The 21,906-nt window shown below is 48.8% G+C and overlaps 1 protein-coding gene across 1 annotated transcript in view; it reads left to right on the plus strand.

Annotated features, from left to right (window-relative positions):
- Positions 1-12,382: 12,382 nt before the first annotated feature.
- The window catches only part of COL7A1 (collagen type VII alpha 1 chain), a 124,733-nt gene continuing 115,209 nt past the window's right edge, over positions 12,383-21,906 (plus strand). Inside the window, exons 1-2 of the mRNA XM_078610387.1 lie at positions 12,383-12,469; positions 20,097-20,719. Of these exons, the coding sequence (XP_078466513.1) occupies positions 20,638-20,719 (82 nt within the window). The 5' untranslated portion in view covers positions 12,383-12,469; positions 20,097-20,637. The remainder of the gene's footprint in view (positions 12,470-20,096; positions 20,720-21,906) is intronic.

A 21,906-nucleotide genomic window follows, 5' to 3' on the forward strand; every position in this document is an offset into this window, starting at 1 on the left:
GATTTCCTCCCACAAATATAAACACTCGTCAATTGGTCGATAACAACCTTGATACATAGAGGACCTCAGAGCTTGGGACATTGTTTGCACCGGCTCATCGCGTGGCTGCCTTCCTGCTGTGTTTGTGGTTCCTCGCGCCTCTGAGCCGTTGTGCAGTGTGTTACAAGTCGAATCTATTGTTATTATCGTCAAGCGTTTGAGCGTGGGGTGCACATTTGTGTTTATATATGTGGTGGCGTGTATGTTATGAAATATGTGGCCACGTTTTATATTAAATATATATTTGAGTTGTCAAACGTGTGCTGGTGACAATTTATTACATCATCGATACAAGTGCGTCTCGCTATAACGAGCAATTTGAATCTCGACCCATTTGTTCGCAAAGCGAGCAAAATGTTCGCGGATCGAGTGGAGACCGATTGCTTAATGTGCGTCCTGTGGCGGCAGGGGGCGCACGGTGGCCCACAGCTGTTTGTTTACCAGCTGTGCTGCGCTGCACGCACCACGTGTTCGCGCTGTGGGGGAGGGGGTCCCTGTGGTGGCATTGTAACGGGTGGCGGGAGGGGAGCGGTCGTGTAGTGGTCAGCGCTCTGCGATACGAACCCGGCGATCCGAGATCGATTGCCGCTAACGGTCAACACCAGTGACGATTATGTGAACCGGTCCTGGGCCTCCCCTAGGTCGACTCAGCCTCAAATGAGTACCTTGTGCGGTGTGTAAACATCGCCACTAGGGAGACAAAGGTGGCAGGGAGTGGTGCTAGCCACCTACCCTTCGTGTGCTATACCGGCCTTCTTGGGTACTCGCTAACAGCGCTTGCCCCAAACAGTCTGTTAAGTCAATATGCAGGAGCTTGCACTGTGGTTCTTCATGTGTGGTAAATGTTACATTTTATTACTTAACTAGTTCATGAAGCCTGTCTTTGCCCGACAAAAGTTTCCAATAAATATAATAACAAACCTGATGTGATTTTTTTACATCTACGATCAGACACTAACAACTGCTCCAAAAATGTGTATTTTTCAGCAAAATAAATTGTTGACGACTTCAGTCAACTTGTATTTAAAGACATTACCCATAGTAAACCACTCAATTTAAAGATTTCGTTATTTTTTATATTAGAAAGAACAAAAATGTATGAACTTAATACTCCATGAGAGCTTCGATATTTTACCGTTTTCGAATTATTCAGATTTGAACATCATAAAAGCGGATATTTTTGTTCAAACCCACTTTAATCCGAAATATATCAAAAACCAAAAAAACGAACAATCGTCCTCGCTTTAATTGTATTTGCTATTTAACTCTCTATCAAACGAAAAAACCCGCAGTCTTGTATTTTGAACGGTTTTGTGACACGCGCAAATATTTTTATGGGGCACTTCAAATTTATATTTGGGGCCCTTAAAATGAAAATCTCGGATTTTCTTAATGTTTTTCTGTTGGTGTCATTAAAGCTACATATGTTCCTAATTTCAGCTTTCTACATTGTCGGGAAGTACCCTAGAGGCGTTTGAGACAGATTAAAGTATTAAAGACCGATTTTTTAATCATGATTTGTATATCACATGCTAGAAAAGTGGAAAATGTTGGTGTTGAAACGCAACTCAGCTTGTAACATCGGAGGAGTAAATGGAGAAATGACGATCGTTTAACGTTTTTTTTGCTTAGCGAGCAATTTTCAAGGAATGTATCTCGGCTGATGAAGCGAGACACGGCCTGTAATCACAAGGAAGCATACGACTGTGCTTGAAGGAGAACATTTTCAATCGGTGCACATCTGCTCTGACGCATGGGTCAGAAACATTGACGGTGACCAAAATAAAGAGGAACACGTGGATCGGAGAGCATACAAACATCCACGCACACATTTGAGCAGTGGTCCTTCACCTTCACGGCAGCCTTGCACCCCTCTGGGTCTCAATCGTTAAACAATGTATAATGTTATTAAATACATAGATGTTTGATGAAAAAAAGTAGTTGTACGTACGTGCCCGTGCTTAATTTGTGTTTCGATGATTTTCCTTCTAAAACTATACTCTTAGGTTTTTCGGTAAAGTCACGTAGGTGAAAAGTAAATAATAAAAATAATTGAAATAATAATTGAAAAAAAATAATTGTGATTTATTATTGTATTTCTATTATTCTCTATTATTTTTATTATTTATTTTTCACCTACGTGACTTTACCGAAAAACCTAAGAGTATGAATCCTTGCAGTCACGAAAGCTTCAAATCTAGAACTTATAAAACTAATTATGGCCATGTCTCGCACCCCGAGAAGGGGCATCTAGCAACCCCAGGTGCTGCATGCACCCAAAGTTAAGAACCACTGAATTAGAGACATCTTAATGGCACTTGAGAAAAGTATACGATAAGGACACGTGATGGCCAGAAAAGGTCATGGCTGGTTGGCGAGCCTGGTGATGGTAAGACAGGCAAGGGAGAGAACACGCCGTGGAGATGGAGCGATGAGATTAGCTCATGTGAAGAAGCGAGATTGCGGTATCGCAGGACCGCGTGGGGAAGGCCTGCATCCAACAGTGGAGAAAACATAGCTCATGATGACGATATGCCCATCCTATTTCATAGATCTTGGCAATGTGAGACAGCGCTCAGTACCCCCCTCATATACACATCTGACTCGTATATCCCTGTCTGTTTACATGTTAGTACAATAGTCACTCTACATCTGTTTAATGTGTAACTTTATTTGTACTGTCATTGTGCAATCATCAGTCTAAAAATAAACTGCTCAAGCCGACTTGAGCTGCAGGGAATTCATTACCGAACATTTCCGATTTCTCACGCGATACAGTTTGTGTATGCCCCGATTTCCCGTCGCTTCACCGCTGTCCTCTCCTTTGATTTCCCTTTTTTGGTGAATTTGGTGGCCCAGATCAGTCACATCTTGCGAACGAGACTCATTCTGCTCTGTTTGAACACGTAGGCTTTCGCGACCAATATTATCCATAATATATCTAACCCCCAAAAAAGCCTCCATCATGGATCATCCTGGTCTCTTTGAGCCCTCGCGTGGTGAGACCAAAGCAAGCTGGAAACCTCGGACACAGCCCTTGATTTGTAGACGCGGTGGTTGGCTATGGTCACGCGCTGCGATAGATCGGGACCCAACTGTGATGTACACACATGTTATAGAGTGGTAATAGACACACTTCGCTACAGGGGTAATGTAGTTATTTATACAGCTGCTGCTGCTGCTGATATTCCTACGGCCTCCTATACCCATGACCACTCGCCGAATCATTTGTGGGGGAAAATCGCAACTTCCCCGAATGCAAATGTTCACTCACTCCAGACACACGAGCACACCGGCTGGTCAGTCGCCTCCGTATTACTCATCTAACGCTCCTACCATGGTGTACTGTTCCGTGACTTCACTCATTGATTCCTCCACCCATGTAGAGGACCCGGTCTCTCTATGCCAGACTGATTCATCTCATCCACACTGTCAGTGACGGGATAAAAAAAAATGGGCCCAGGCATTTGTAAACACGCCGGCTCCTAGTCGGGCTATGGGCAATTATACATTTTTAATGGGTTGTGCGACAGACCGTATATGCACTAGTATCTCGATTTGTGATGTGAAGTGTTCGCGTGGTTTTGCGTGCGATCTCATTGGCCAATTTGGGACTGAGCAAAAAAAAACAAATGCGTGGCCAGTGAGGAAGAATCTATGGGGCTGCCGAATATGGGAACTTAATGCCAACTGAGAGCGTAAATAAGCAACGAAGCGTACACATTAGAGGCAATGACATTTTAATTAAACATGTTTTGGTTACTCTGATCACATTTGCAATTTCCCAACACAGAGACCGGCCCACTGCTCCTCGTAATGGACCGGCCCCGACCACACTGCGAGTCACGCACCACTCACCCACTTATTCACTCACCCACCCACTCACCAACACTGCGAGTCACGTACCACTCTCCCACTTATTCACTCACCCACCCACTCACCAACACTCCGAGTCACGTACCACTCACCCACTTATTCACTCACCCACCCACTCACCAACACTGCGAGTCACGTACCACTCTCCCACTTATTCACTCACCCACCCACTCACCACACTGCGAGTCACGTACCACTCACCCACTTATTCACTCACCCACCCACTCACCAACACTGCGAGTCACGTACCACTCACCCACTTATTCACTCACCCACCCACTCACCAACACTGCGAGTCACGTACCACTCACCCACTTATTCACTCACCCACCCTCTCACCAACACTGCGAGTCACGTACCACTCTCCCACTTATTCACTCACCCACCCACTCACCAACACTCCGAGTCACGTACCACTCACCCACTTATTCACTCACCCACCCACTCACCAACACTGCGAGTCACGTACCACTCTCCCACTTATTCACTCACCCACCCACTCACCACACTGCGAGTCACGTACCACTCACCCACTTATTCACTCACCCACCCACTCACCAACACTGCGAGTCACGTACCACTCACCCACTTATTCACTCACCCACCCACTCACCAACACTGCGAGTCACGTACCACTCACCCACTTATTCACTCACCCACCCTCTCACCAACACTGCGAGTCACGTACCACTCACCCACTTATTCACTCACCCACCCACTCACCACACTGCGAGTCACGTACCACTCACCCACTTATTCACTCACCCACCCTCTCACCAACACTGCGAGTCACGTACCACTCACCCACTTATTCACTCACCCACCCACTCACCACACTGCGAGTCACGTACCACTCTCCCACTTATTCACTCACCCACCCACTCACCAACACTGCGAGTCACGTACCACTCACCCACTTATTCACTCACAAACCCACTCACCACACTGCGAGTCACGTACCACTCACCCACTTATTCACTCACCCACCCTCTCACCAACACTGCAAGTCACGTACCACTCACCCACTTATTCACTCACCCACCCACTCACCAACACTGCGAGTCATGTACCACTCACCCACTTATTCACTCACCCACCCACTCACCACACTGCGAGTCACGTACCACTCACCCACTTATTCACTCACCCACCCTCTCACCAACACTGCGAGTCACGTACCACTCACCCACTTATTCACTCACCCACCCACTCACCAACACTGCAGGTCACAACATTTATCTTTCCGCTTCCTCCCTCGCACGGCTCTGCTTTGGAATTCCCTCCTCCCATCGTCCCCTTTTCCCAGGCTGTTATAATAACCTTGCTCATTTCAAGAAGCGTGATTATTATTTCTCGCCCGTTACAACTATAACAGTGCTCCACAATAGATGTTTTGGGGTTTGGTCGCCAAAAGCCTACGTGTGAAACTATAAGAGTGCTGTTTGCCGCTGGCTGCTTTGCGTGTTGAGCCTTTGGGCTGACTCCCACGGGGCAGCGTCTCATGCGAAACCTCCACTCCAGTGGGAGTGCACCAGGAACGGATTTCATCATCAGCCATGGTCAATCCACTGCTGGATGAAGGCCTCCCCCAAGCCACCGCCATCTCTCTGGATCGTGCGGCGTAACAATCCAGCTAGCGCCTGGCGCAAGAAACCGATTTCAATGCTCCATCTCCCTCGGTGGACGTACATCTCGGACGCGGTTATATTCCATGGCTGCCAGATGTAACATCAGTTTCGCTGGGCGGACTGTTGCATGCATTGCGGGATGATGACATATAGAGATAGCTTGGGAAGGCCTTCATCCAGCAGTGGATTGCCCATGGCCGATGATGCTAATTGTTGTCGTAGATTTTTTTCCGTGCTCCGTGGTGGTGTTTGTAGAGAGATGTTTTTCCTTTTTTACTCAAACGACCCTCAGGGCATGAGCCCACTCCCTCCCACCCCCCCCGAACACGTGGCTCGTAAGAGGCTCGTTAAATGTTCACACAAGCGGCCAAATGGAAGTCTCCCTGTGTGTGTGTTAAAGCCTCGTAGACTTTTGAGGAAAAGTGCTGTTGGCGAGCACCTATTAAGCACCCTTTCTAATTAAATCCGACCCGTCGGTCACGTGGGGGAGTGGGTGCGGGGCGGCGGGGGGGGGCTTCGACCATACTTCACCACGTCGGTCCGTGCGTACTATATACCTGCTCTGGCACGTGGTACGTACAGAGACACCGTGGCCTTGAATGAAAAATAGGGAGAGAAAAAAAACTGAAAAGGGTGTCAAAGAAGTATGGAGAGAGAGGCGCGTGCTTGGAATTACCCGGAGAGACAGAGGGGGAGGAACGCGTGGAATGAGGGGGGCGGTGTGGCCAGGAGCAAGCTGACTCACCCGGCCGCCTTTGTCTCAGCAGTGATGTTATTCACGGGCATGCAATTGAAATGTGTTTAATTGTGTTATTAATAATAATAATGACAGTTCTCTGTCAATCCACTGGTGGATGAAGGCTTCACGCCGTTTGGGTCATGAGGGATGTTGTTTAACCATACCTCACCACGCTGGTCACTGCGGGTTGGTGATGGGCAGGCCTGCGACCCAGTCCAATATGACTGATGTTAGCCGTGGCCGAGACTCGAAATAATTGTCATAGTGCAGTGTGTCAACTCCTGCGCCACTGCCCCAATGAATACATACGTTATTTTGCAACAAATCTAAGCATAATATTGATCGTAAATTTAAACGTGGCCTTTATTTAGACAGAATAGATTCAGGAGAGTGCTGCCGCACTTTCATGTTTGGCTTCGTGTGGGAATAATATTGAGTAGCCCGAGAAAACCCCACTCGGCATGCAAGGGGATAATACCCGCACCTCCGTTTAGCACGGTCGGCTACGTACGGTGCAAAAGAAGTGCAACGGACACACGTACTGAAAACGTTCGCGCAGATGGCTAAACATCTTGCTGTGCTGTCATTGCAACCTCGTGGGGTAATGGGAGTTTCACATATTTGTGCGTGATCCACTAACCCTTGCTTTTAAAGTTATGGATCACCGGAGAACTTGACCTCTGAGGTCAGATCAGGAGGGAGGGGGAGTGAGGGAGAGGGAGTGAGAACCTCATGCAGAGGGCGGAGGGTGCGTTGCCTCATCCTCGGCTAATTAAAACCACGTTGATGCCAGTCTTGTTGTCGATTAAAGTTTAATCACGAGGCTCGTGAGAACGGGAAGAATCTCCACGTAGAATCATCTCAGAATTCAGCGCCAGAAGTCCCCTGTCCTCTCGCTGCACAAGCCGTCAAGGCGTCATCCCGTCACCACACAGCCCAAACACAAACTCGAGCAAGTACGACACCGTGATTTTGTTGTTGTTATATTTGAAGTGTTTTTAAACGAAGATTCTTTTTTAAGACTCTACCTCTCTGGCTTCTCTGTGCGCTGAAAAGGGCCATTTCCCGAAACGTCACCTATATAATTTTGCTAAGGCCACATTGTTATCAACGAGTGTGTTGAGTTATTTTAGTTGTTCTTGTGCTTGTGCACTACTGACCACACAACAACAGCAGCAGCATCACCACATGTGTTTTTTTAATCAGAATTGTCCTGCCAAGCTTTTATTGCAGTTAGAGATGGAGCGAGATGAAGCGATGTGGTTGGACAAAAACATAAACTGAAGCGGGCCATTTATTTATTTAAAGATTCGATCACATTAAATATTTTCAACGCTGCTCCCTCGAGTGTTGTATCTACACTGCATTGTATTCAAACACTGTCTTTGGCCTGCGATCACTTCCTGTGGGATACATATTGAATGCTTGCTGCTGATGATGTTGTTCGATCAGTTCATGCGCAGGATTGAGACGGATGGTAGCAGCATTGGACCGTGATGGATGACGAAACACGTGGGGCGACCTTCATCCAGCTGTAGATAGACAACGGCTGCTGATGATGAAGGGTGACTAACGTCCTCATTATGTGGGAAGGGGTGGCTGGGTGTGCACGTGGACCACAGCCTCTGTGCCGGTTTACGGAACCACACCGGGGCTGCTTAGAACGCACACTCTGCCGGTGACTGTGGTCTGGAGGAGAGTGTTTCTGCTGAATGAAGAGGACTTCCTATTCTAACTCCATCACTCGCTCTAGCTCTCTCCATCCATCCTTCCTCCTCCATGCGTCTTTCTCTCTCCATTCCTACATCTCTCCCGCTACATCCCTCCCTATCCCCGTTTTGTCTTCTCTCCGTCCTTCCATCCTCCCTCCTCCATCTCTCCCTCAATTTCTACTTTTCTCCCTTCCACCCTCGACACCCCTCCCTACCTCTCTCCATTCGAACTTCCTTCTCTACATCCTTGCTTCGCTCCCCCTCCATCTCTCCCCCTCTTCATATCTCTCTCCCTCCTCTCGGTGAATCCCTACCTACTTTACTTCATCGCACTCTCCCCATCCCTCCACCCCCACCTCAAACCAAATTTGGTCCAGATATATTGTGACCCCCCCCCCCCATTTAATTCTCCAAATCGTAATATTCTTTTTTTAAAAGGTAGGTTTATATATTTCAAACAGAAATGAATATGCAATATGACAAAACAAATGTTAAGGAAAGTCACGTGGATAGGTTTGGAACCTATCTAGGTGACTTTACCGAAAGACGCAAATAATATGAATTCCTGCAATCACGAAAGCTTAAAGTCAAGATTAAAATGCTATGGATCGATTAATTTGACGGGTCACAAGACATCTGGACCAAACGCTTCGCAGGACCCTCCTGGAAAATAGTCACGAGACTCTTCAAGAATTTCTCGCGTAAACAATATGCCTACTCACAAATAATCCCTCTTACTCCTCCCCCCTCCCTTCTAATCCAATCCCCCGCAAGCCCCCCCCCCCCCATCATCCCGTCCCTCCCCCCCGACTTCCACGAAGTGGAGCGTCCATTCGCTGTCTGCCGAATCTCCTGGAGCAAAGTGAAGTAAGCGAGCGGTGGGGGGCGGCACAGGAGGGGGGCGTCGGGGTTAGGGGTGGCGGACGGGGGGGATAAATCGTACGGATCTGCGTCTCGTTGTCAAAGTGGTGTCTTGACCCCTGCATCCCTCCTCGTAATCCCCCCCCCCCCCACTGTTTCCAAAAGGAATCGATGAATGAGAGAGAAACGGTCGACTCCGCACAGGGAGTTGCGTGCGTGCGGCTGTGATGCACACGGGGAGAGAGAGGGAGGCTCCTTGGCCTCTCGCGGGGAATTCCCCGGGGGAATCGCGAACGCCCTTGGGGGAGGAACTTAAGGTTGCTGGCCCGTCGCTGTGTGCACGCGTGTGGACGTGCGGCGGGGAGCGGTGGCGCAGTGGTTTTGGTGCATCGCGACACGAAACCCGGCAAAGCTGCGTTCGATTCTCCACCACGGTTTAAAACATCGGTGGCGAGTGATGTATCTGAGCCTACCGTGTGGGCCTCCCCACCCTCCCCCCCTTAGGTAGATTCAGCGTTAAGTGTGTAACTGGTGCGGCATGTAAAACATCAACAATGGGGGGAGAGACAAAGGCGGCCGGGACTGGTTCTAGCTACGCCTTTACTCCATGAGTACTCGCTAACAGCACTTGCCTCAGCAGCAGTCAATGCCAGGCTATTCGGGGGATCTATGTCGCCCGAGGCTGTAATCTGATCTCGCGCAAACTCCTCACTTCAGTTTTTTTAGTTTGACGTGAGAGAGAAACAGAAATATTTCGACAGAATATTATTGTTGTTGTTGCTGCTTCTGGTGTTGCAAGTGTTACGCAAATTGGGAGGTGGACGCGCGCAACGGATTGCTGAATCCGTCTGTGGCGAACTTCGATCGTTTAACCCACAGGCACCTTGAGTTCGATTCCCGGCGACGGCTGGCGTCAGCGGCGAGAGATATCTGAACGAGTTCCCCCTTCCCTCCTCCGTGATAACCTCCGATTTAGCACGGGTTGGTTACGTACGGCGCGAAAGAAGTTCGGCATTTTCTTTTTTACCGGGTAAGGCCCACTGAGCTATGGCGGCGCTTTTTCTCAGAAGCGACCTGGCCACCACGAATGGGAGCCCAGAGAAGTGGCTTGTCGCGTGGAAATAATGCACGGCAGGCAAAACGAACCTTTTGGCGAGACCCCGGGGTCCAATCAGCCCCCGGCTCTCGCATCAACTGCGTTGCGACGTCATTCTATGTCTGTTGAAGGCGAACGATACAGCAATCGATTCCTCTCGACGAGCTCTACACGATGCGCTAATCAAAGTTTCAAAGTTTTGTTTCTTCTGCGCGTTCATCCTCGCTGCTGCGCTTGGACGCTGCAAAGTATGATCTTGTTTTGATTTAGTGTGCTAATCTTTAAAGGTGCATTGAAAATGTTTGATACTCCTACTGATGCTCCTGCTGTTGTGGAGTGACTCATGCAGCCAGCTATCGCTACAGGATTTTGGTGGTACATGTTGTTTTTGTCGTTTATTGTTAAATTTCGGTCACAGTTCCTATGATCACTGTTACATTGCGTTTATGGCTTTATTTTGGTGATTTCGAAATGTTTTTTTGGTTTGGCCATGTTTGTTTGTTGTAGTACGGAGTTAGAATGATGGCTTTAATCTAAGTTGTCTTGTGGTTGTTGTTGTTGTTTGACTTGCATCCCACTGGGATTTTTGCACACAGCGTTGGTGTACGGTGCTTTTTCTGGAAGATTTTTTTGCAGTTTTTTCCTGGATTTTTCTGTTTGCGCATAGTCACTTGAAGATATTTTCTTGTTCATGTTTTTGTTTTTTGTCTGTTGTGGTTGCACCCGATTCAAGAACCTAATGGCTCACAGGGCTATACCAAATAAATGAAACTGAAACTAGACGTGACATGACAACAGAATGATCCGCGCCAGGCGGGTCGCGGCGTTTATGTGCGCGGTCGGACAGAGTCGCCAACAATAAATACATTAATTACGATTTTGACTTCCGTTTATTCGGGACCCCGGGGTCCCGCCATTAGGTTAAAATACTCTTAAACGCGTGATGTTGATTGTAAACGTGGAGGGAAAAACCCGGAGGACCCGGAGAAAAATCCACGCGACCACGGGGAGAGAGATACACAAACTCCAAATTCTACAGAAGGCGTCGGGGTCGTTATGAAGCCCACGACCTCCTGTATACCAGGCGAGGTAGTTAACATCTCCTAGCCACCGTGATGATGAGAGAGAGAGACACGCAAACTCCGAACAAACAGCAAGGGTCAGGGTCGAGATGGAACCCACAACCTCCTGCATAACAGGCGAGGTAGTTGACATCTAGCCACCGTGGCGCCCAACATACATGGTTCTGGTGTATCCATGCCCAATCTGCACTCTGTGGTCAAACAACGAGCTTATATGGCGGCATGAGGTATGGTCAAACAACCCCCGAGACCAACACAGTGTGGGGACGCTCTCCTCCAGCAGTGGATTGACAACGCGTTGTACGCGTTATATAATCACAGGGGTCCGCCCTGAAGGGAAGGGGGTCTGGCTTTAGTTTGGTGCCCCCCCCTCGCCTTTGATGTCCCCGCTGCGTGCGTAGCAGCGGTGGGGTAGGGGTGGGGGTGAGGCGAGGGGGGTGGGGGTGGTCAGGAGGGAGGGATCGGGGGGGTGGGAGAGAGGGGTGGGGGGAGCAGGAGGGGGTGGGGGGGCAGGAGGGGGGGCCAGGAGGGGGGGTGGGGGGGTGTCTCCTTCGTTCAAATGTTGAGTCCCATTGCCTGCGAGTAATGTTGGGGGGGGGGGGGCGGTGAGGGAGGTAAGGGGGTAAGTGGGGTAGATGAGAGGGGTCACCGATGGAGGGTTATGGGTGGGTGAAGAGGAGATGAGGAAGGTAATGGGGTGAGTGGGGTAGATGAGAGGGGTTAAGGTGTGTTAGGTGTGAAGGGGGTATTGTGAGGGTTGGGGGTGAGGGGAGGTTATGGGTGAGTGGAGGAGGTGATTGGTGGGTGACAGACGAGTTGTGAGACGTGGGTGAGGGGAGTGTTGAGGAGGTAAGTGTGGGTAGCGGTGGTGCAGCGGTTAGCGCGCTGCGCTACGAACCCGGAGTCCCGAGTTCGATTCCCGCTCACGACCAACACCGGTGACGATTATCTTCAACAGGTCCTCCCTTAGGTCGACTCAGCCTCAAATGAGTGCCCGGTGCTATGTGTAAACATCGCTACTCGGGAGACACGGGCGTGGTGCTGGCCACCCACCCCCTCGTGTGCCGTGCCGGTCTTCATAGGCGCTACTCGCTGGCGGCACTATCCCCAACAGTTAGACAGGGCTAGACGGGGGGGGGGGGCTGGGATCTTTGTCTTTGAGGAGGTGAGTGCGTGGGGAGGCGGAGGCATCACCGGGAAACGCCTCCGCCTGCCTCCCTCCCTCTCAGTGCGCGTCTCCGCTCCCTGTTTGATGTGCTCCTCAGAAACCCGAGCGCGCGTGTGTTCAAGAGGAATGTCCCCCCCCCCCATGTGCGCCTCATTACCAGCTCCCGTGTCTTGCTCCTCCTCCTCCCCGTGTAATCGACGTCTCCTGCGCCTCATTCATCGAGCGTCGCGCATCGAGCGAGCGTAGTGGTGGCCCCAAGCTAACTCGGGTAAGAACCCTGAACCGTCGATTCTTTATGGTGATGACAGTCGCGGTTGTGGTTGGCCATGTCCCTGTGTGTTTACATGTTGGTACAATAGTCACCCTGTATCTGTTTATTGCTTCTGTAAATTGCCCTCCTTGTGGGCAGCTGGTTTTTTTCAATCCCTTAAACTTTAAACGTAAATAATTTATGAAATACGGCAGGGAATGGGTCGCTGTGGAATGTTCATGGGGACAACAAAAATGTACAACAGTCAAACTGTCGTGTTCACGAATAGCTGAGGGGGATAAAACAACGAATCACCTATTTGTTATTTATATAAGTCAGAATGTGTGTTTGTCGTCTGCTGTGTGCTGTGTACAAGTGGCTCTGCTTTTGTAGCGCCTCTCGAACTATTGTGGTCAAAGACAGAGACACAAAGATGTCTCTTCTACCAAAAGTTGCGGGACCCCATGGTCGAAATCTTCCCTACTCGCCCAGATCGATGGCGTTCAAGTAAACGATTTTAAATTGCAAACATGTTCCTCATGGCGTTCAGTTGATGGCTAACGGCGTTCTAAATAGCCAGCGTCCCGGATAGTATGAGGAACCATTGATGAGATTTTAAGTTGAACATTTTTATAACAAACTAAACATTTGTAATCGTACGTATGTTTTTTTGTCTCTTAACTGTGATTCTTAAATGTGTTATTGTTAGTGTTTAATGTCATGTTAGGAACACTTAGTTCCTCCAGTTTGCCTGGGTGAAAAGTGTCGGGATAAGTTTTGCCCATTCCTGTCCAGATGGTGCAACAAAATTAATATCGTAAAGAAACAAATAAAATACACATGATCTGCCCGAGCCTAACTCTCAGCTGCAGGGCATGCATTGTTTAACATAGATTGATGTTTGTGCAATACGCGGACTTTGACATATTTGCACGCGATGACAACAGCTGTTTTTTGCGCTGATTTATATTCGTTTCATGCTTGTTACTTTATTTTATTTGCTTTTTTGGTCATCCAGGTCACTCTTGCAAACAAGATGATTTCCTGGTCTATCCTGGTCTCTTGCTCACCTTGTTCCACAAAAATCAACTAAAATTATTTTAAATATCTCCTGCAGCAATTCCTACAGTATACTTTCTTTATGGGCTTCCTTGAAGAGATAGGAGATGCAAGTTGGCTTAACTTATACATTGATGCAATGCTTATGTTTATTTTAATCTTTGTATCAAGCCAAACAAGGTGAACCTATTACAATTCGCTGTATGTCCATATCAGTGAGATATAAACTGAAAAATTAATAGGTATACTGTAATGTGACAAGATCACCTGCAGTGGGCCAAATATGACCATAGTGCTTTGCACATGCGATCAACACGCATCAACCAGTTTGCTCCAGGCTGCCATGCAGCAACGCGTGTTTGGGCAAAATGCATTGTTGTACCGTACTTATATGCTCCCGTTGTCTATGCTCTACCACACCGCCTTCGCCGGTCAAATAACCCCCACGCCCCGCACTTGCGTGGGGGAAGCCCTCATCCAGCAGTAGATTGAGAAAGGACTGCGCGTGTGCCCGTGTAAGTAAGGAACGTAAGACGGAGCGCAACTACCAATATCGACTGGCAACCCAGCAGCATTTGTTTAGCGAGCCTGACTCTGCTCATGAGACCCGTGCACACATCAAAACCGCTCCGTGTGTTTCCAACCTCAACAAATGCTGCCGGTTTCTTAAATTCCCCGACAACACCCCTGCCCAAACCAGCAGCATCAACATGTGCACCACAGTCGAACGGCAGGTCGCGTGTTGTGGTCGGTTAAAGAGTGGGTATTCCCGCTTCTTCGTGGAGGAGTAGACCAAAATACCATCGGAAGAGGATCTCTAGATTCAAGGCTGTAGCCATGGAGTCAACATTGGGGGGGGGGGGCACATTTTCCAGGGGGTCTAGGGGTCCCCCCACCCCAGAAAAAAAATTCTAAATTTGAAACCTAATTTCCTGCCATTTACTGCCTAAAATCCAGATATTGTGGCCAAGGTTTAGCAAATTGTTGTTTTTATTTACATAGCATAACAATTATTATTTTACAATTTTTTGTTTTTATTCAATATATTGGGGGGGACATTTTGAGCATATTCCAATATTGGGGGGGAATATTGGGGGGGATGTGTGTCCCCCAATATATATTATAATTACGGCCTTGTCGAGATCTCCTTCGAGCAGAGACCCGTCGGCCAGCAGTGCCACGTGTAAGGCATTGGCAGGGCTGCGCCTTTATCTCTTTTAAAAATCAAGCGACAAACAGCTTTCTCTTTCCACCGAGACCATATCTGCTCGCCTGGGGCAAAGGGGGCTCGTGGACAGGGGAGGGCTGTGGTGGCGGTGAAGGGGCGCGTGGGATGAAGGGGGGTGGGGGATTGATGGGGCTCGGGGTCTCGAGTCCCCGCTACTGTATGTGGCCAGACCCCGGGCAGGGCGCAAGCGGTCATGGTCGTCTTTGAGACCGTGCGCAGATCCTAGTCGGCGTGGCTCGGGGGTTAATGCGTTAAACACGTGCGTGCTCCACCCTTATCCATCCCATCTCATAACTCCTTCACCGCCACCGGGCACAACCACCAACCAAGCACCGCTACCACCACCCCCTCCTCCACCACCACCACCAACACAACCACCGCCTCCACCAGCATGGGTTTCTGGATCACATTACCCAGGCTGGGCCTCTCTCCACTACGGAGCTAGCTCAAGACATCGGTCTCTGCGGCTGGGAGGTTGGATTGAGGGAGCGTGACATGAATCCATCATCATCATCACATTGATTGTAATCACCACCACCACCATCGTCGTCACGATCACACTTGTGGGCGAGGAGTCTTTTATTGTCTGGACTGTGAATCGTGAGTCGCAATGAGATTTTATAAATCCATTGGTGCGGAGTTTTGAGCAATTATTGCCTCGTGTGCGTGACGTTGTGGGTTTTCTACGTATGCTCTTAATTTTCTGACCCAACTGATGACGGCACACGTTCAAAACAATGTAGCCTTCACGGCTAAACTTCCAAATGGAGCAGGGTCCTCTTGCGAACGAGTCTTGAAACTTGGCGACGCTTTATTGGGTAAATACACGGCATAGTTATTTTATGTTGAAACTGAGAGGTGGTGGTTGTGTGTGGCCTGAAATATTGCTCATTCGTGTCTTACTGTGCGAGCTTCGCAGTGACTCATGAGTGTCTAATTTATGTCCATGTCACAAAAATGTAACTATCGGTGATGCAGCTGCTGCGTTGTCAGTGGTGCACACAACAAAACAACTCCACGTTTATCAGTAACGCGGCGCGTGGCCTTAAAAGGAAGGATTATATGATAGGCGACGTTACGGGCAACGGCCCTTCTTCAGGGCACATCGAGAGGCAACGCTACCTCTCTAGCCGCTCTGCGATCCTTGGAATTAGGGCCGTTGCACCGAAACGTCGCATGTCGTGTTCCTTGTTATTTTCTATTTCCGCAATGTTGTCGACGCGCGTGCCGAGTTTGGTGTCCATAGTCCATGGCACACCCCCGATTAGCACGGTCGGCTACGCACGGTGCAGAAGAAGTTCTACATTCGTACATATGTACGTACAAGGCGCCACGGCTGGTGATGCGCTGTTGGTAATTGGTGCCGAGTCATTCGGCGTCTTGTGTTGTCACTCTGGCTGAGCTGTCGGAAGCCGCGCTGCGAATTGGCGATGGAAGTGTCCGACGTGAACCTCTGCCGCCGCTCTTATTGGGGAGTGGCGGAGAGAGAGAGAGATGTTGACTCTTCTGGGCTTCTCTCTGGAGTGTTTATGGAGTTGGCTTGTATTGAATCACCGTTTTCATCATCTTCAGCATCATGAACCACGTTGACAACTTCATTGTTATTATCATCGTCAATTACTAACCATGATCATCAGCAGTATTAAGCACGAGTCATAATGAACATCTGCGTCTGATATTTTTTGTTAAAATCATAACATAATCCTTAAACACATAACGATTATAATTTAACAGTCGTACACTATCAATCATCATTGTTACAACGTATTTATTAATCACATCACAATCATCATTCAGCAACAATCAAAGCAGCATCTCATCATATGGCACCATCATTGTCATCATCCAACTACGACAATAATCATCAACATATTCAACGCCACCACCACCAACATTATTAGTGTCGTCATCGACAGCTCTTATCATCATAATCATCCTGGTTCCTCTTTACGCGCAACTGTGAGAAGCACGAGGAGTGAATTTACGGTTCACAGGACTAGGCTCAGTCAGGACTCGGGCACTCCTGATGATAATTCCCAGATAGTTCAGGAATGGGCATCTGCGTTTGGGTGGAAGGAATTGATTTGTGTTGAGATCTGGCACTGCTATTGTCTTGAAAAGTTTTTTGGTATGCTTCACAGTTTTGATATAACTAAGCCGACTGATGATAGCGAAGATTATTGCCATGATTCTGATGATGATGACGATTGCTAGCTGTTTTACCCAAGGAAGCGTTGGCACTCTGCGATCATTCCATTGTACGGAAGCGTCAGCGGGCCACACATCCGCGTGCGATGTCGACGAGCGACAAGCATGTGCTCTGTATGTGACACCCCTGTACACGTGTCACGACTCGACTCTGGGAGATAGTCTCTCACGAGTCACTGCTGTGCTCCATAGCGCAACATGTTTGGTGAGATGGATGTGGAGATGGGAAGTGGGGGGAGGAGTTTGGGGGGTTGAGGGAGGGGGGTGTTTACGTCTGTCTACCAGACGTTTGAGGAATTCAGGATGAAGACATGAGAGAAGAATCTCAGAAAAAAATAACTTGGGTTGAGACTCATACTTATTCAGTCAACAATATGCACTGCAGTTTGATTTACAAACTCTAATGGGTGGCGAGATGCTTGTTGTGGTGGGCAGTATAGTAAGAAGGTTAGCAAGTTAAGTAAGGCAAACATTAATTCCTGTGTGGTCGTTTTTCGTCAGCTGTGTGTGTGTTTGTCCGGGTGCTCTGGTTTCCCCCTGTATTTATAAACACTCATTGAAGTGGCTGAAAATATCTTAGTATATAGAGGACTCCAGAGCTTGGACAATTGATGGTCATGCCGACTCCTCACCACCTGTCTGTGGCTCCTCAGCAGAGGTCGTGATATGCAATTTGCATGAATGACGACGCTATGTATAACATTCTACAACATCCGACGTTTCGGGCTATGGTCCTTCTTCACAGCACAGAGAGAGGCCAGAGAGGTGAAGTAGGGCCATTATCCAATATGTCGGCGATTACACATTTTTTTATTTTTAAGGCCATAGTGTTCATGACGTACGTGTTGAGTTTTCGTTATTTCAGTTTGTTTACCACTGCCAACGTTTCGAGCGGCATCATAACCAAATAAGTTAAATGCAACTAAACATTATTTTCATCTTCCTCCTCCACCACGGTACTGTGGTCGTGAGTTCTCGTTCTCTGAAAATCGGTATGCGACCCTTTCCACTTCGGTGCATGAAACAGAAATAAAACGTAACATTTCAATTTCCTGTTCTTGTCCATACTGTCAGATGTTTTTTTCGCCAGTTTAATTGGGCCAGGCTTGGGGAGACACCATGCTCGGAATATGCACCGAGAGACGGGAAGAGGAGCACATGGATCAGAGAACATGTGCAAGTGAGAGGCATACGCGATCTCGTTGAGCTGTCATTTGTGGTCAGGTCGCTTCTGAAAAAGAGCTCCGTAGCTCAGTGGGGCCTTACCTGGTAAAATTAAATTTTAAAAAAAGTTCGTTTAGTATCGTTTAGACATCGTTGTGACGGTTGATAAAATAAAGTTGGCTTGGGACAGGGCACATCACGGCTGTAGAGGGCGATGTTTCAGGGGGTCGAGACGAACCGGGGAAAATGGAGCGAAAAAATAAGCTGCTCTGCATTGTTACGTTACGGGGACACGAGAGTGGGCGAAGACTTGGGAAGGCCTTCATCCAGCAGTGGATAGATCAAGGCTGATTATGCGTATTTAACTTTTTTAGCACCGTACGTAACCAACCGTGCTAGTCGGAAGTGCGGGGACAGGTCAACAAACTAAACACAAGTTTGAGGGGGGGGGGTCCTGAAAAATACTCCGTAGAATAGTCGGCTCTGAGTAAATGATTTAACTTCCTTTTACAGCCGTCTGTGGTGGGATTGTAAAGTGTGCCAATGAAGCTACCATTTGTTGTCTTAAATATATATAATACATATATATGTGTGTGTGTGTTATGAAGAAGGCCCGTTCCCCAAAACGTCCCCTACAGTATTATATTGTTTTCCTTTCCAGGCCACTCAGCGTTATTGATGAATGTGTTGAGTTTTTTCCAATGTGCTTGTTCGCCACGGCCGGCAGAGCAACATCACCATCATCAGCAGCATCAGCGCCACCAAATTATCTGGTCGATATACCGTACTGGACTGTATAGCGTGTGGGTTATCAAGTTTTTATTTTTTTCCAAGGACACCGCTCAAACTTGTGTCTGAGGTCCAGCACCGGCGCTTACTCGTGGAAACAACCTGACCCACGCACCCCGCGCACCCCACGCACCCCGCGCACGTTCACGCGCATACTCTCTCGAGCAGGTGCCCGTAATGCGGAACGTATGGCGACCGACGTACGGAATTCACCACCACCACCACCACCATATGACTTCATGTCCTGTGGATTTCAGTGGGATTTTTTTTAGGTTTTCGTTTGATGCGGCCCTGTAAGGCATTCTGAGAAGGAATTGCAGTGAAATCCGTGGGGTTTTTTCTTTCATTATCTATAAAGGCGCAAGGATAATTTAAATTCAGGAGTGTTTCCCAGAATCTGATTAATATTAATGTATCTGGCTTTCGTGTCAAAATTTCTCGTTCAATGACGTTTTTGCTTAACCAGGTGAGAACTCAAGAGACCAGGATGAGTGTCATTTGCAAGAGCGACCCTTGGGCATTGGTCTGCCATTAGGGGGTGATGATTTCTGCCGTGTGTGTAAATCCCAATTGAGTAATATGTGGTGTAATTTTATAATTTAGCAAATTTGTACATTGACACTTGCCGACAGTAGCCCAATCTTGCGACTGACATCTGGGGATCGTTACTGTGTTGTTACGGTTGATACACCCGCAGTATTAACCAGGGCGGCCGCCGGATTCGTACTGTGAACCTGGACGAGTGGCGAACGCGCCACTGGGATTGGTTACCCACTAACTTTCCTGTTATTCTGTTCCCCCAATGTTTTCCTTCACGAACAATTCACATGCGTGCTTGGAATGTCTACAGGGTGCTGCCGAGATGTAATGGTTAGTCCACTGGACTTGCAATCCACAAGCCATTGGTACGATCTCCCCGGTCACGGCAGTCGAAACGATGGTGGAAATTTCTATCCACCCACGCGGCATAAAATGGGTTCACCGCAGTTAGTCGATCAGCAGGTCGCATGCGGTGGGATAAAGTGTGGCTACTCACACCTCTTCCAAGACGTCTGGCCAACATGGAAGAGTAGGCCAAAGCATCCTCTAGAGATCCCTTTAGCGGAGGCCCTTCTGCCGGGATTGACTGTATGCATTGATGTTGTTGTATATTGTAATTGTTGTTGTTTATCTTACATCGTCTAACTGCAAGGGCAGACGGAGAGGCTGGCCGCGCTGGATGGATCTGCACTGGTGCCGGAGCGGCCGATGAGACGGAGCTGTCCGTGGTAGACGCCGAGATCGGACGGCGCGTGGAGAACGAGAGAAGGGAGCAAGAACTCGCAGTGACGAGCTCAGACACAGCGGCCGGATTGCGGATAGAGATAGAGAGAGAGACTGACACGCACACGCACTCGTGTACAGATACACACACACAGATGCACGCACACACACGTAGAAACACAGGTACATACACAGACAGGTCAGGAGATCCACTCACAGATCATCACGCCCAACGCCTTGCCATCGCTTTCATCTCTCTTCTGTCTTTGTCAGCTGCTATGGCCTAATTATTCCACCATGTGGGTTTAGGTTTTAGCCTGAGGTTACTGACCTCTGATACATACACCTACACACAGATAAGCAGAGACATTGAAATATATATTTCCACCTGCAGAGACACAAGCACACGCACACACTGGGACACAAAGACACGCGCGCGTGCACAGGCAGGCGAGGCTGCAAGGCGACCCGGACGATGGCGAGCGCCGTCAGCATCCTCGGAGTTCTCATCTCGCTGCTGGCGGTGTTCCCACAACCACCCACGCACGCACAGGAAGGTGCGTGCGTGTATCTGCACACATGCGTGTGTGTGTGTAGCGGTTAGCGCGCTGCGCTATGAACCTGGCGACCCGGGTTCGATTCCCCCTCACGGCTAAGACCAGTGACGATTATCTGAACCGGTCCTGGGCCTCCCCTAGGTCGACTCAGCCTTAAATGAGTACCTGGTGCGGTGTGTAAACATCGCCACTGGGGAGACAAAGGCGGTCGGGCGTGGTGCTGGCCACCCACCCCCTCGTTCGTCTACCGTTCCGGCCTTCATAGGTGCTCGCTAACAGCACTTGCCCCTACAGTCTGTTAAGGCTATACGGGGGATCTTTGTTTTTGTAGCGGTTAGTGCACTGCGCTACGAAGCCGGCGACCCGAGTTCGATTCCCGCTCACGACCAACACCAGTGACGATCATCTGAACCGATCCTGGGCGTCGACTCAGCCTCAAATTAGTACCTGGTGCAGTGTGTAAAAACATCACCACTGGGGAAACAAAGGCAGTCAGGTGTGGTGCTGGCCACCCACCCCCTCATGTGCCGTGCCGGCCTTCATAGGTGCTCGCACTTGCCATAACAGTCTGTTAAAGCTATGACAGGAAATGTTTGTCTCGTGTTTTGTGGAGAGTGGGAGTGTATCAATTTCCAAACTGGACTACGAAACCGGCGACCTACAGTTTGTATTCCTGCTCACTGCCAACATCAGTAATGGTTATTTGAATATCGCCACTGGGGAGACATAGGTGACTGGGCGTGGTGTTGACCACCCACCCCCTCGTGTGCTATTCCGGCCTTCATAGGTGTTCGCCAACAGTATTTGCCCCAACAGTATGTTAAGGCTATGCGGGGTACCTTTGTCTTTGTGTGTTCGTGTGTGGGGATCATTGGCCCAGTGCTTCGTGAACTGCGCTACAAATCCGGCGACCTGAGTTTGATTCTCGCTCACTTCCAACATCAGTGATGAATATCCATACTAGTCCTGGGCCTTTCCTAGACTGAGAATGAAAGTAACACCTGGTGCGGTGTGTGAACATGAGCATTTGAGAGACCAAGAGCATTTTGGCATGGTATTGCGCACCCACCCCCTCGTTTGCTTTGCTGGCCTTCATAGGAACTCGCAATTGACACTTGTCCCAACAGTCTATGTAGGCTACATGTGGGGGATTATTTATCTCTTTTTTCTGTGCGTATGTGCACCTA

This window comes from Lampetra planeri, chromosome 34 (genome assembly GCF_965212315.1).
Source record: "Lampetra planeri chromosome 34, kcLamPlan1.2.h2, whole genome shotgun sequence".
Lineage (NCBI taxonomy): Eukaryota > Metazoa > Chordata > Hyperoartia > Petromyzontiformes > Petromyzontidae > Lampetra > Lampetra planeri.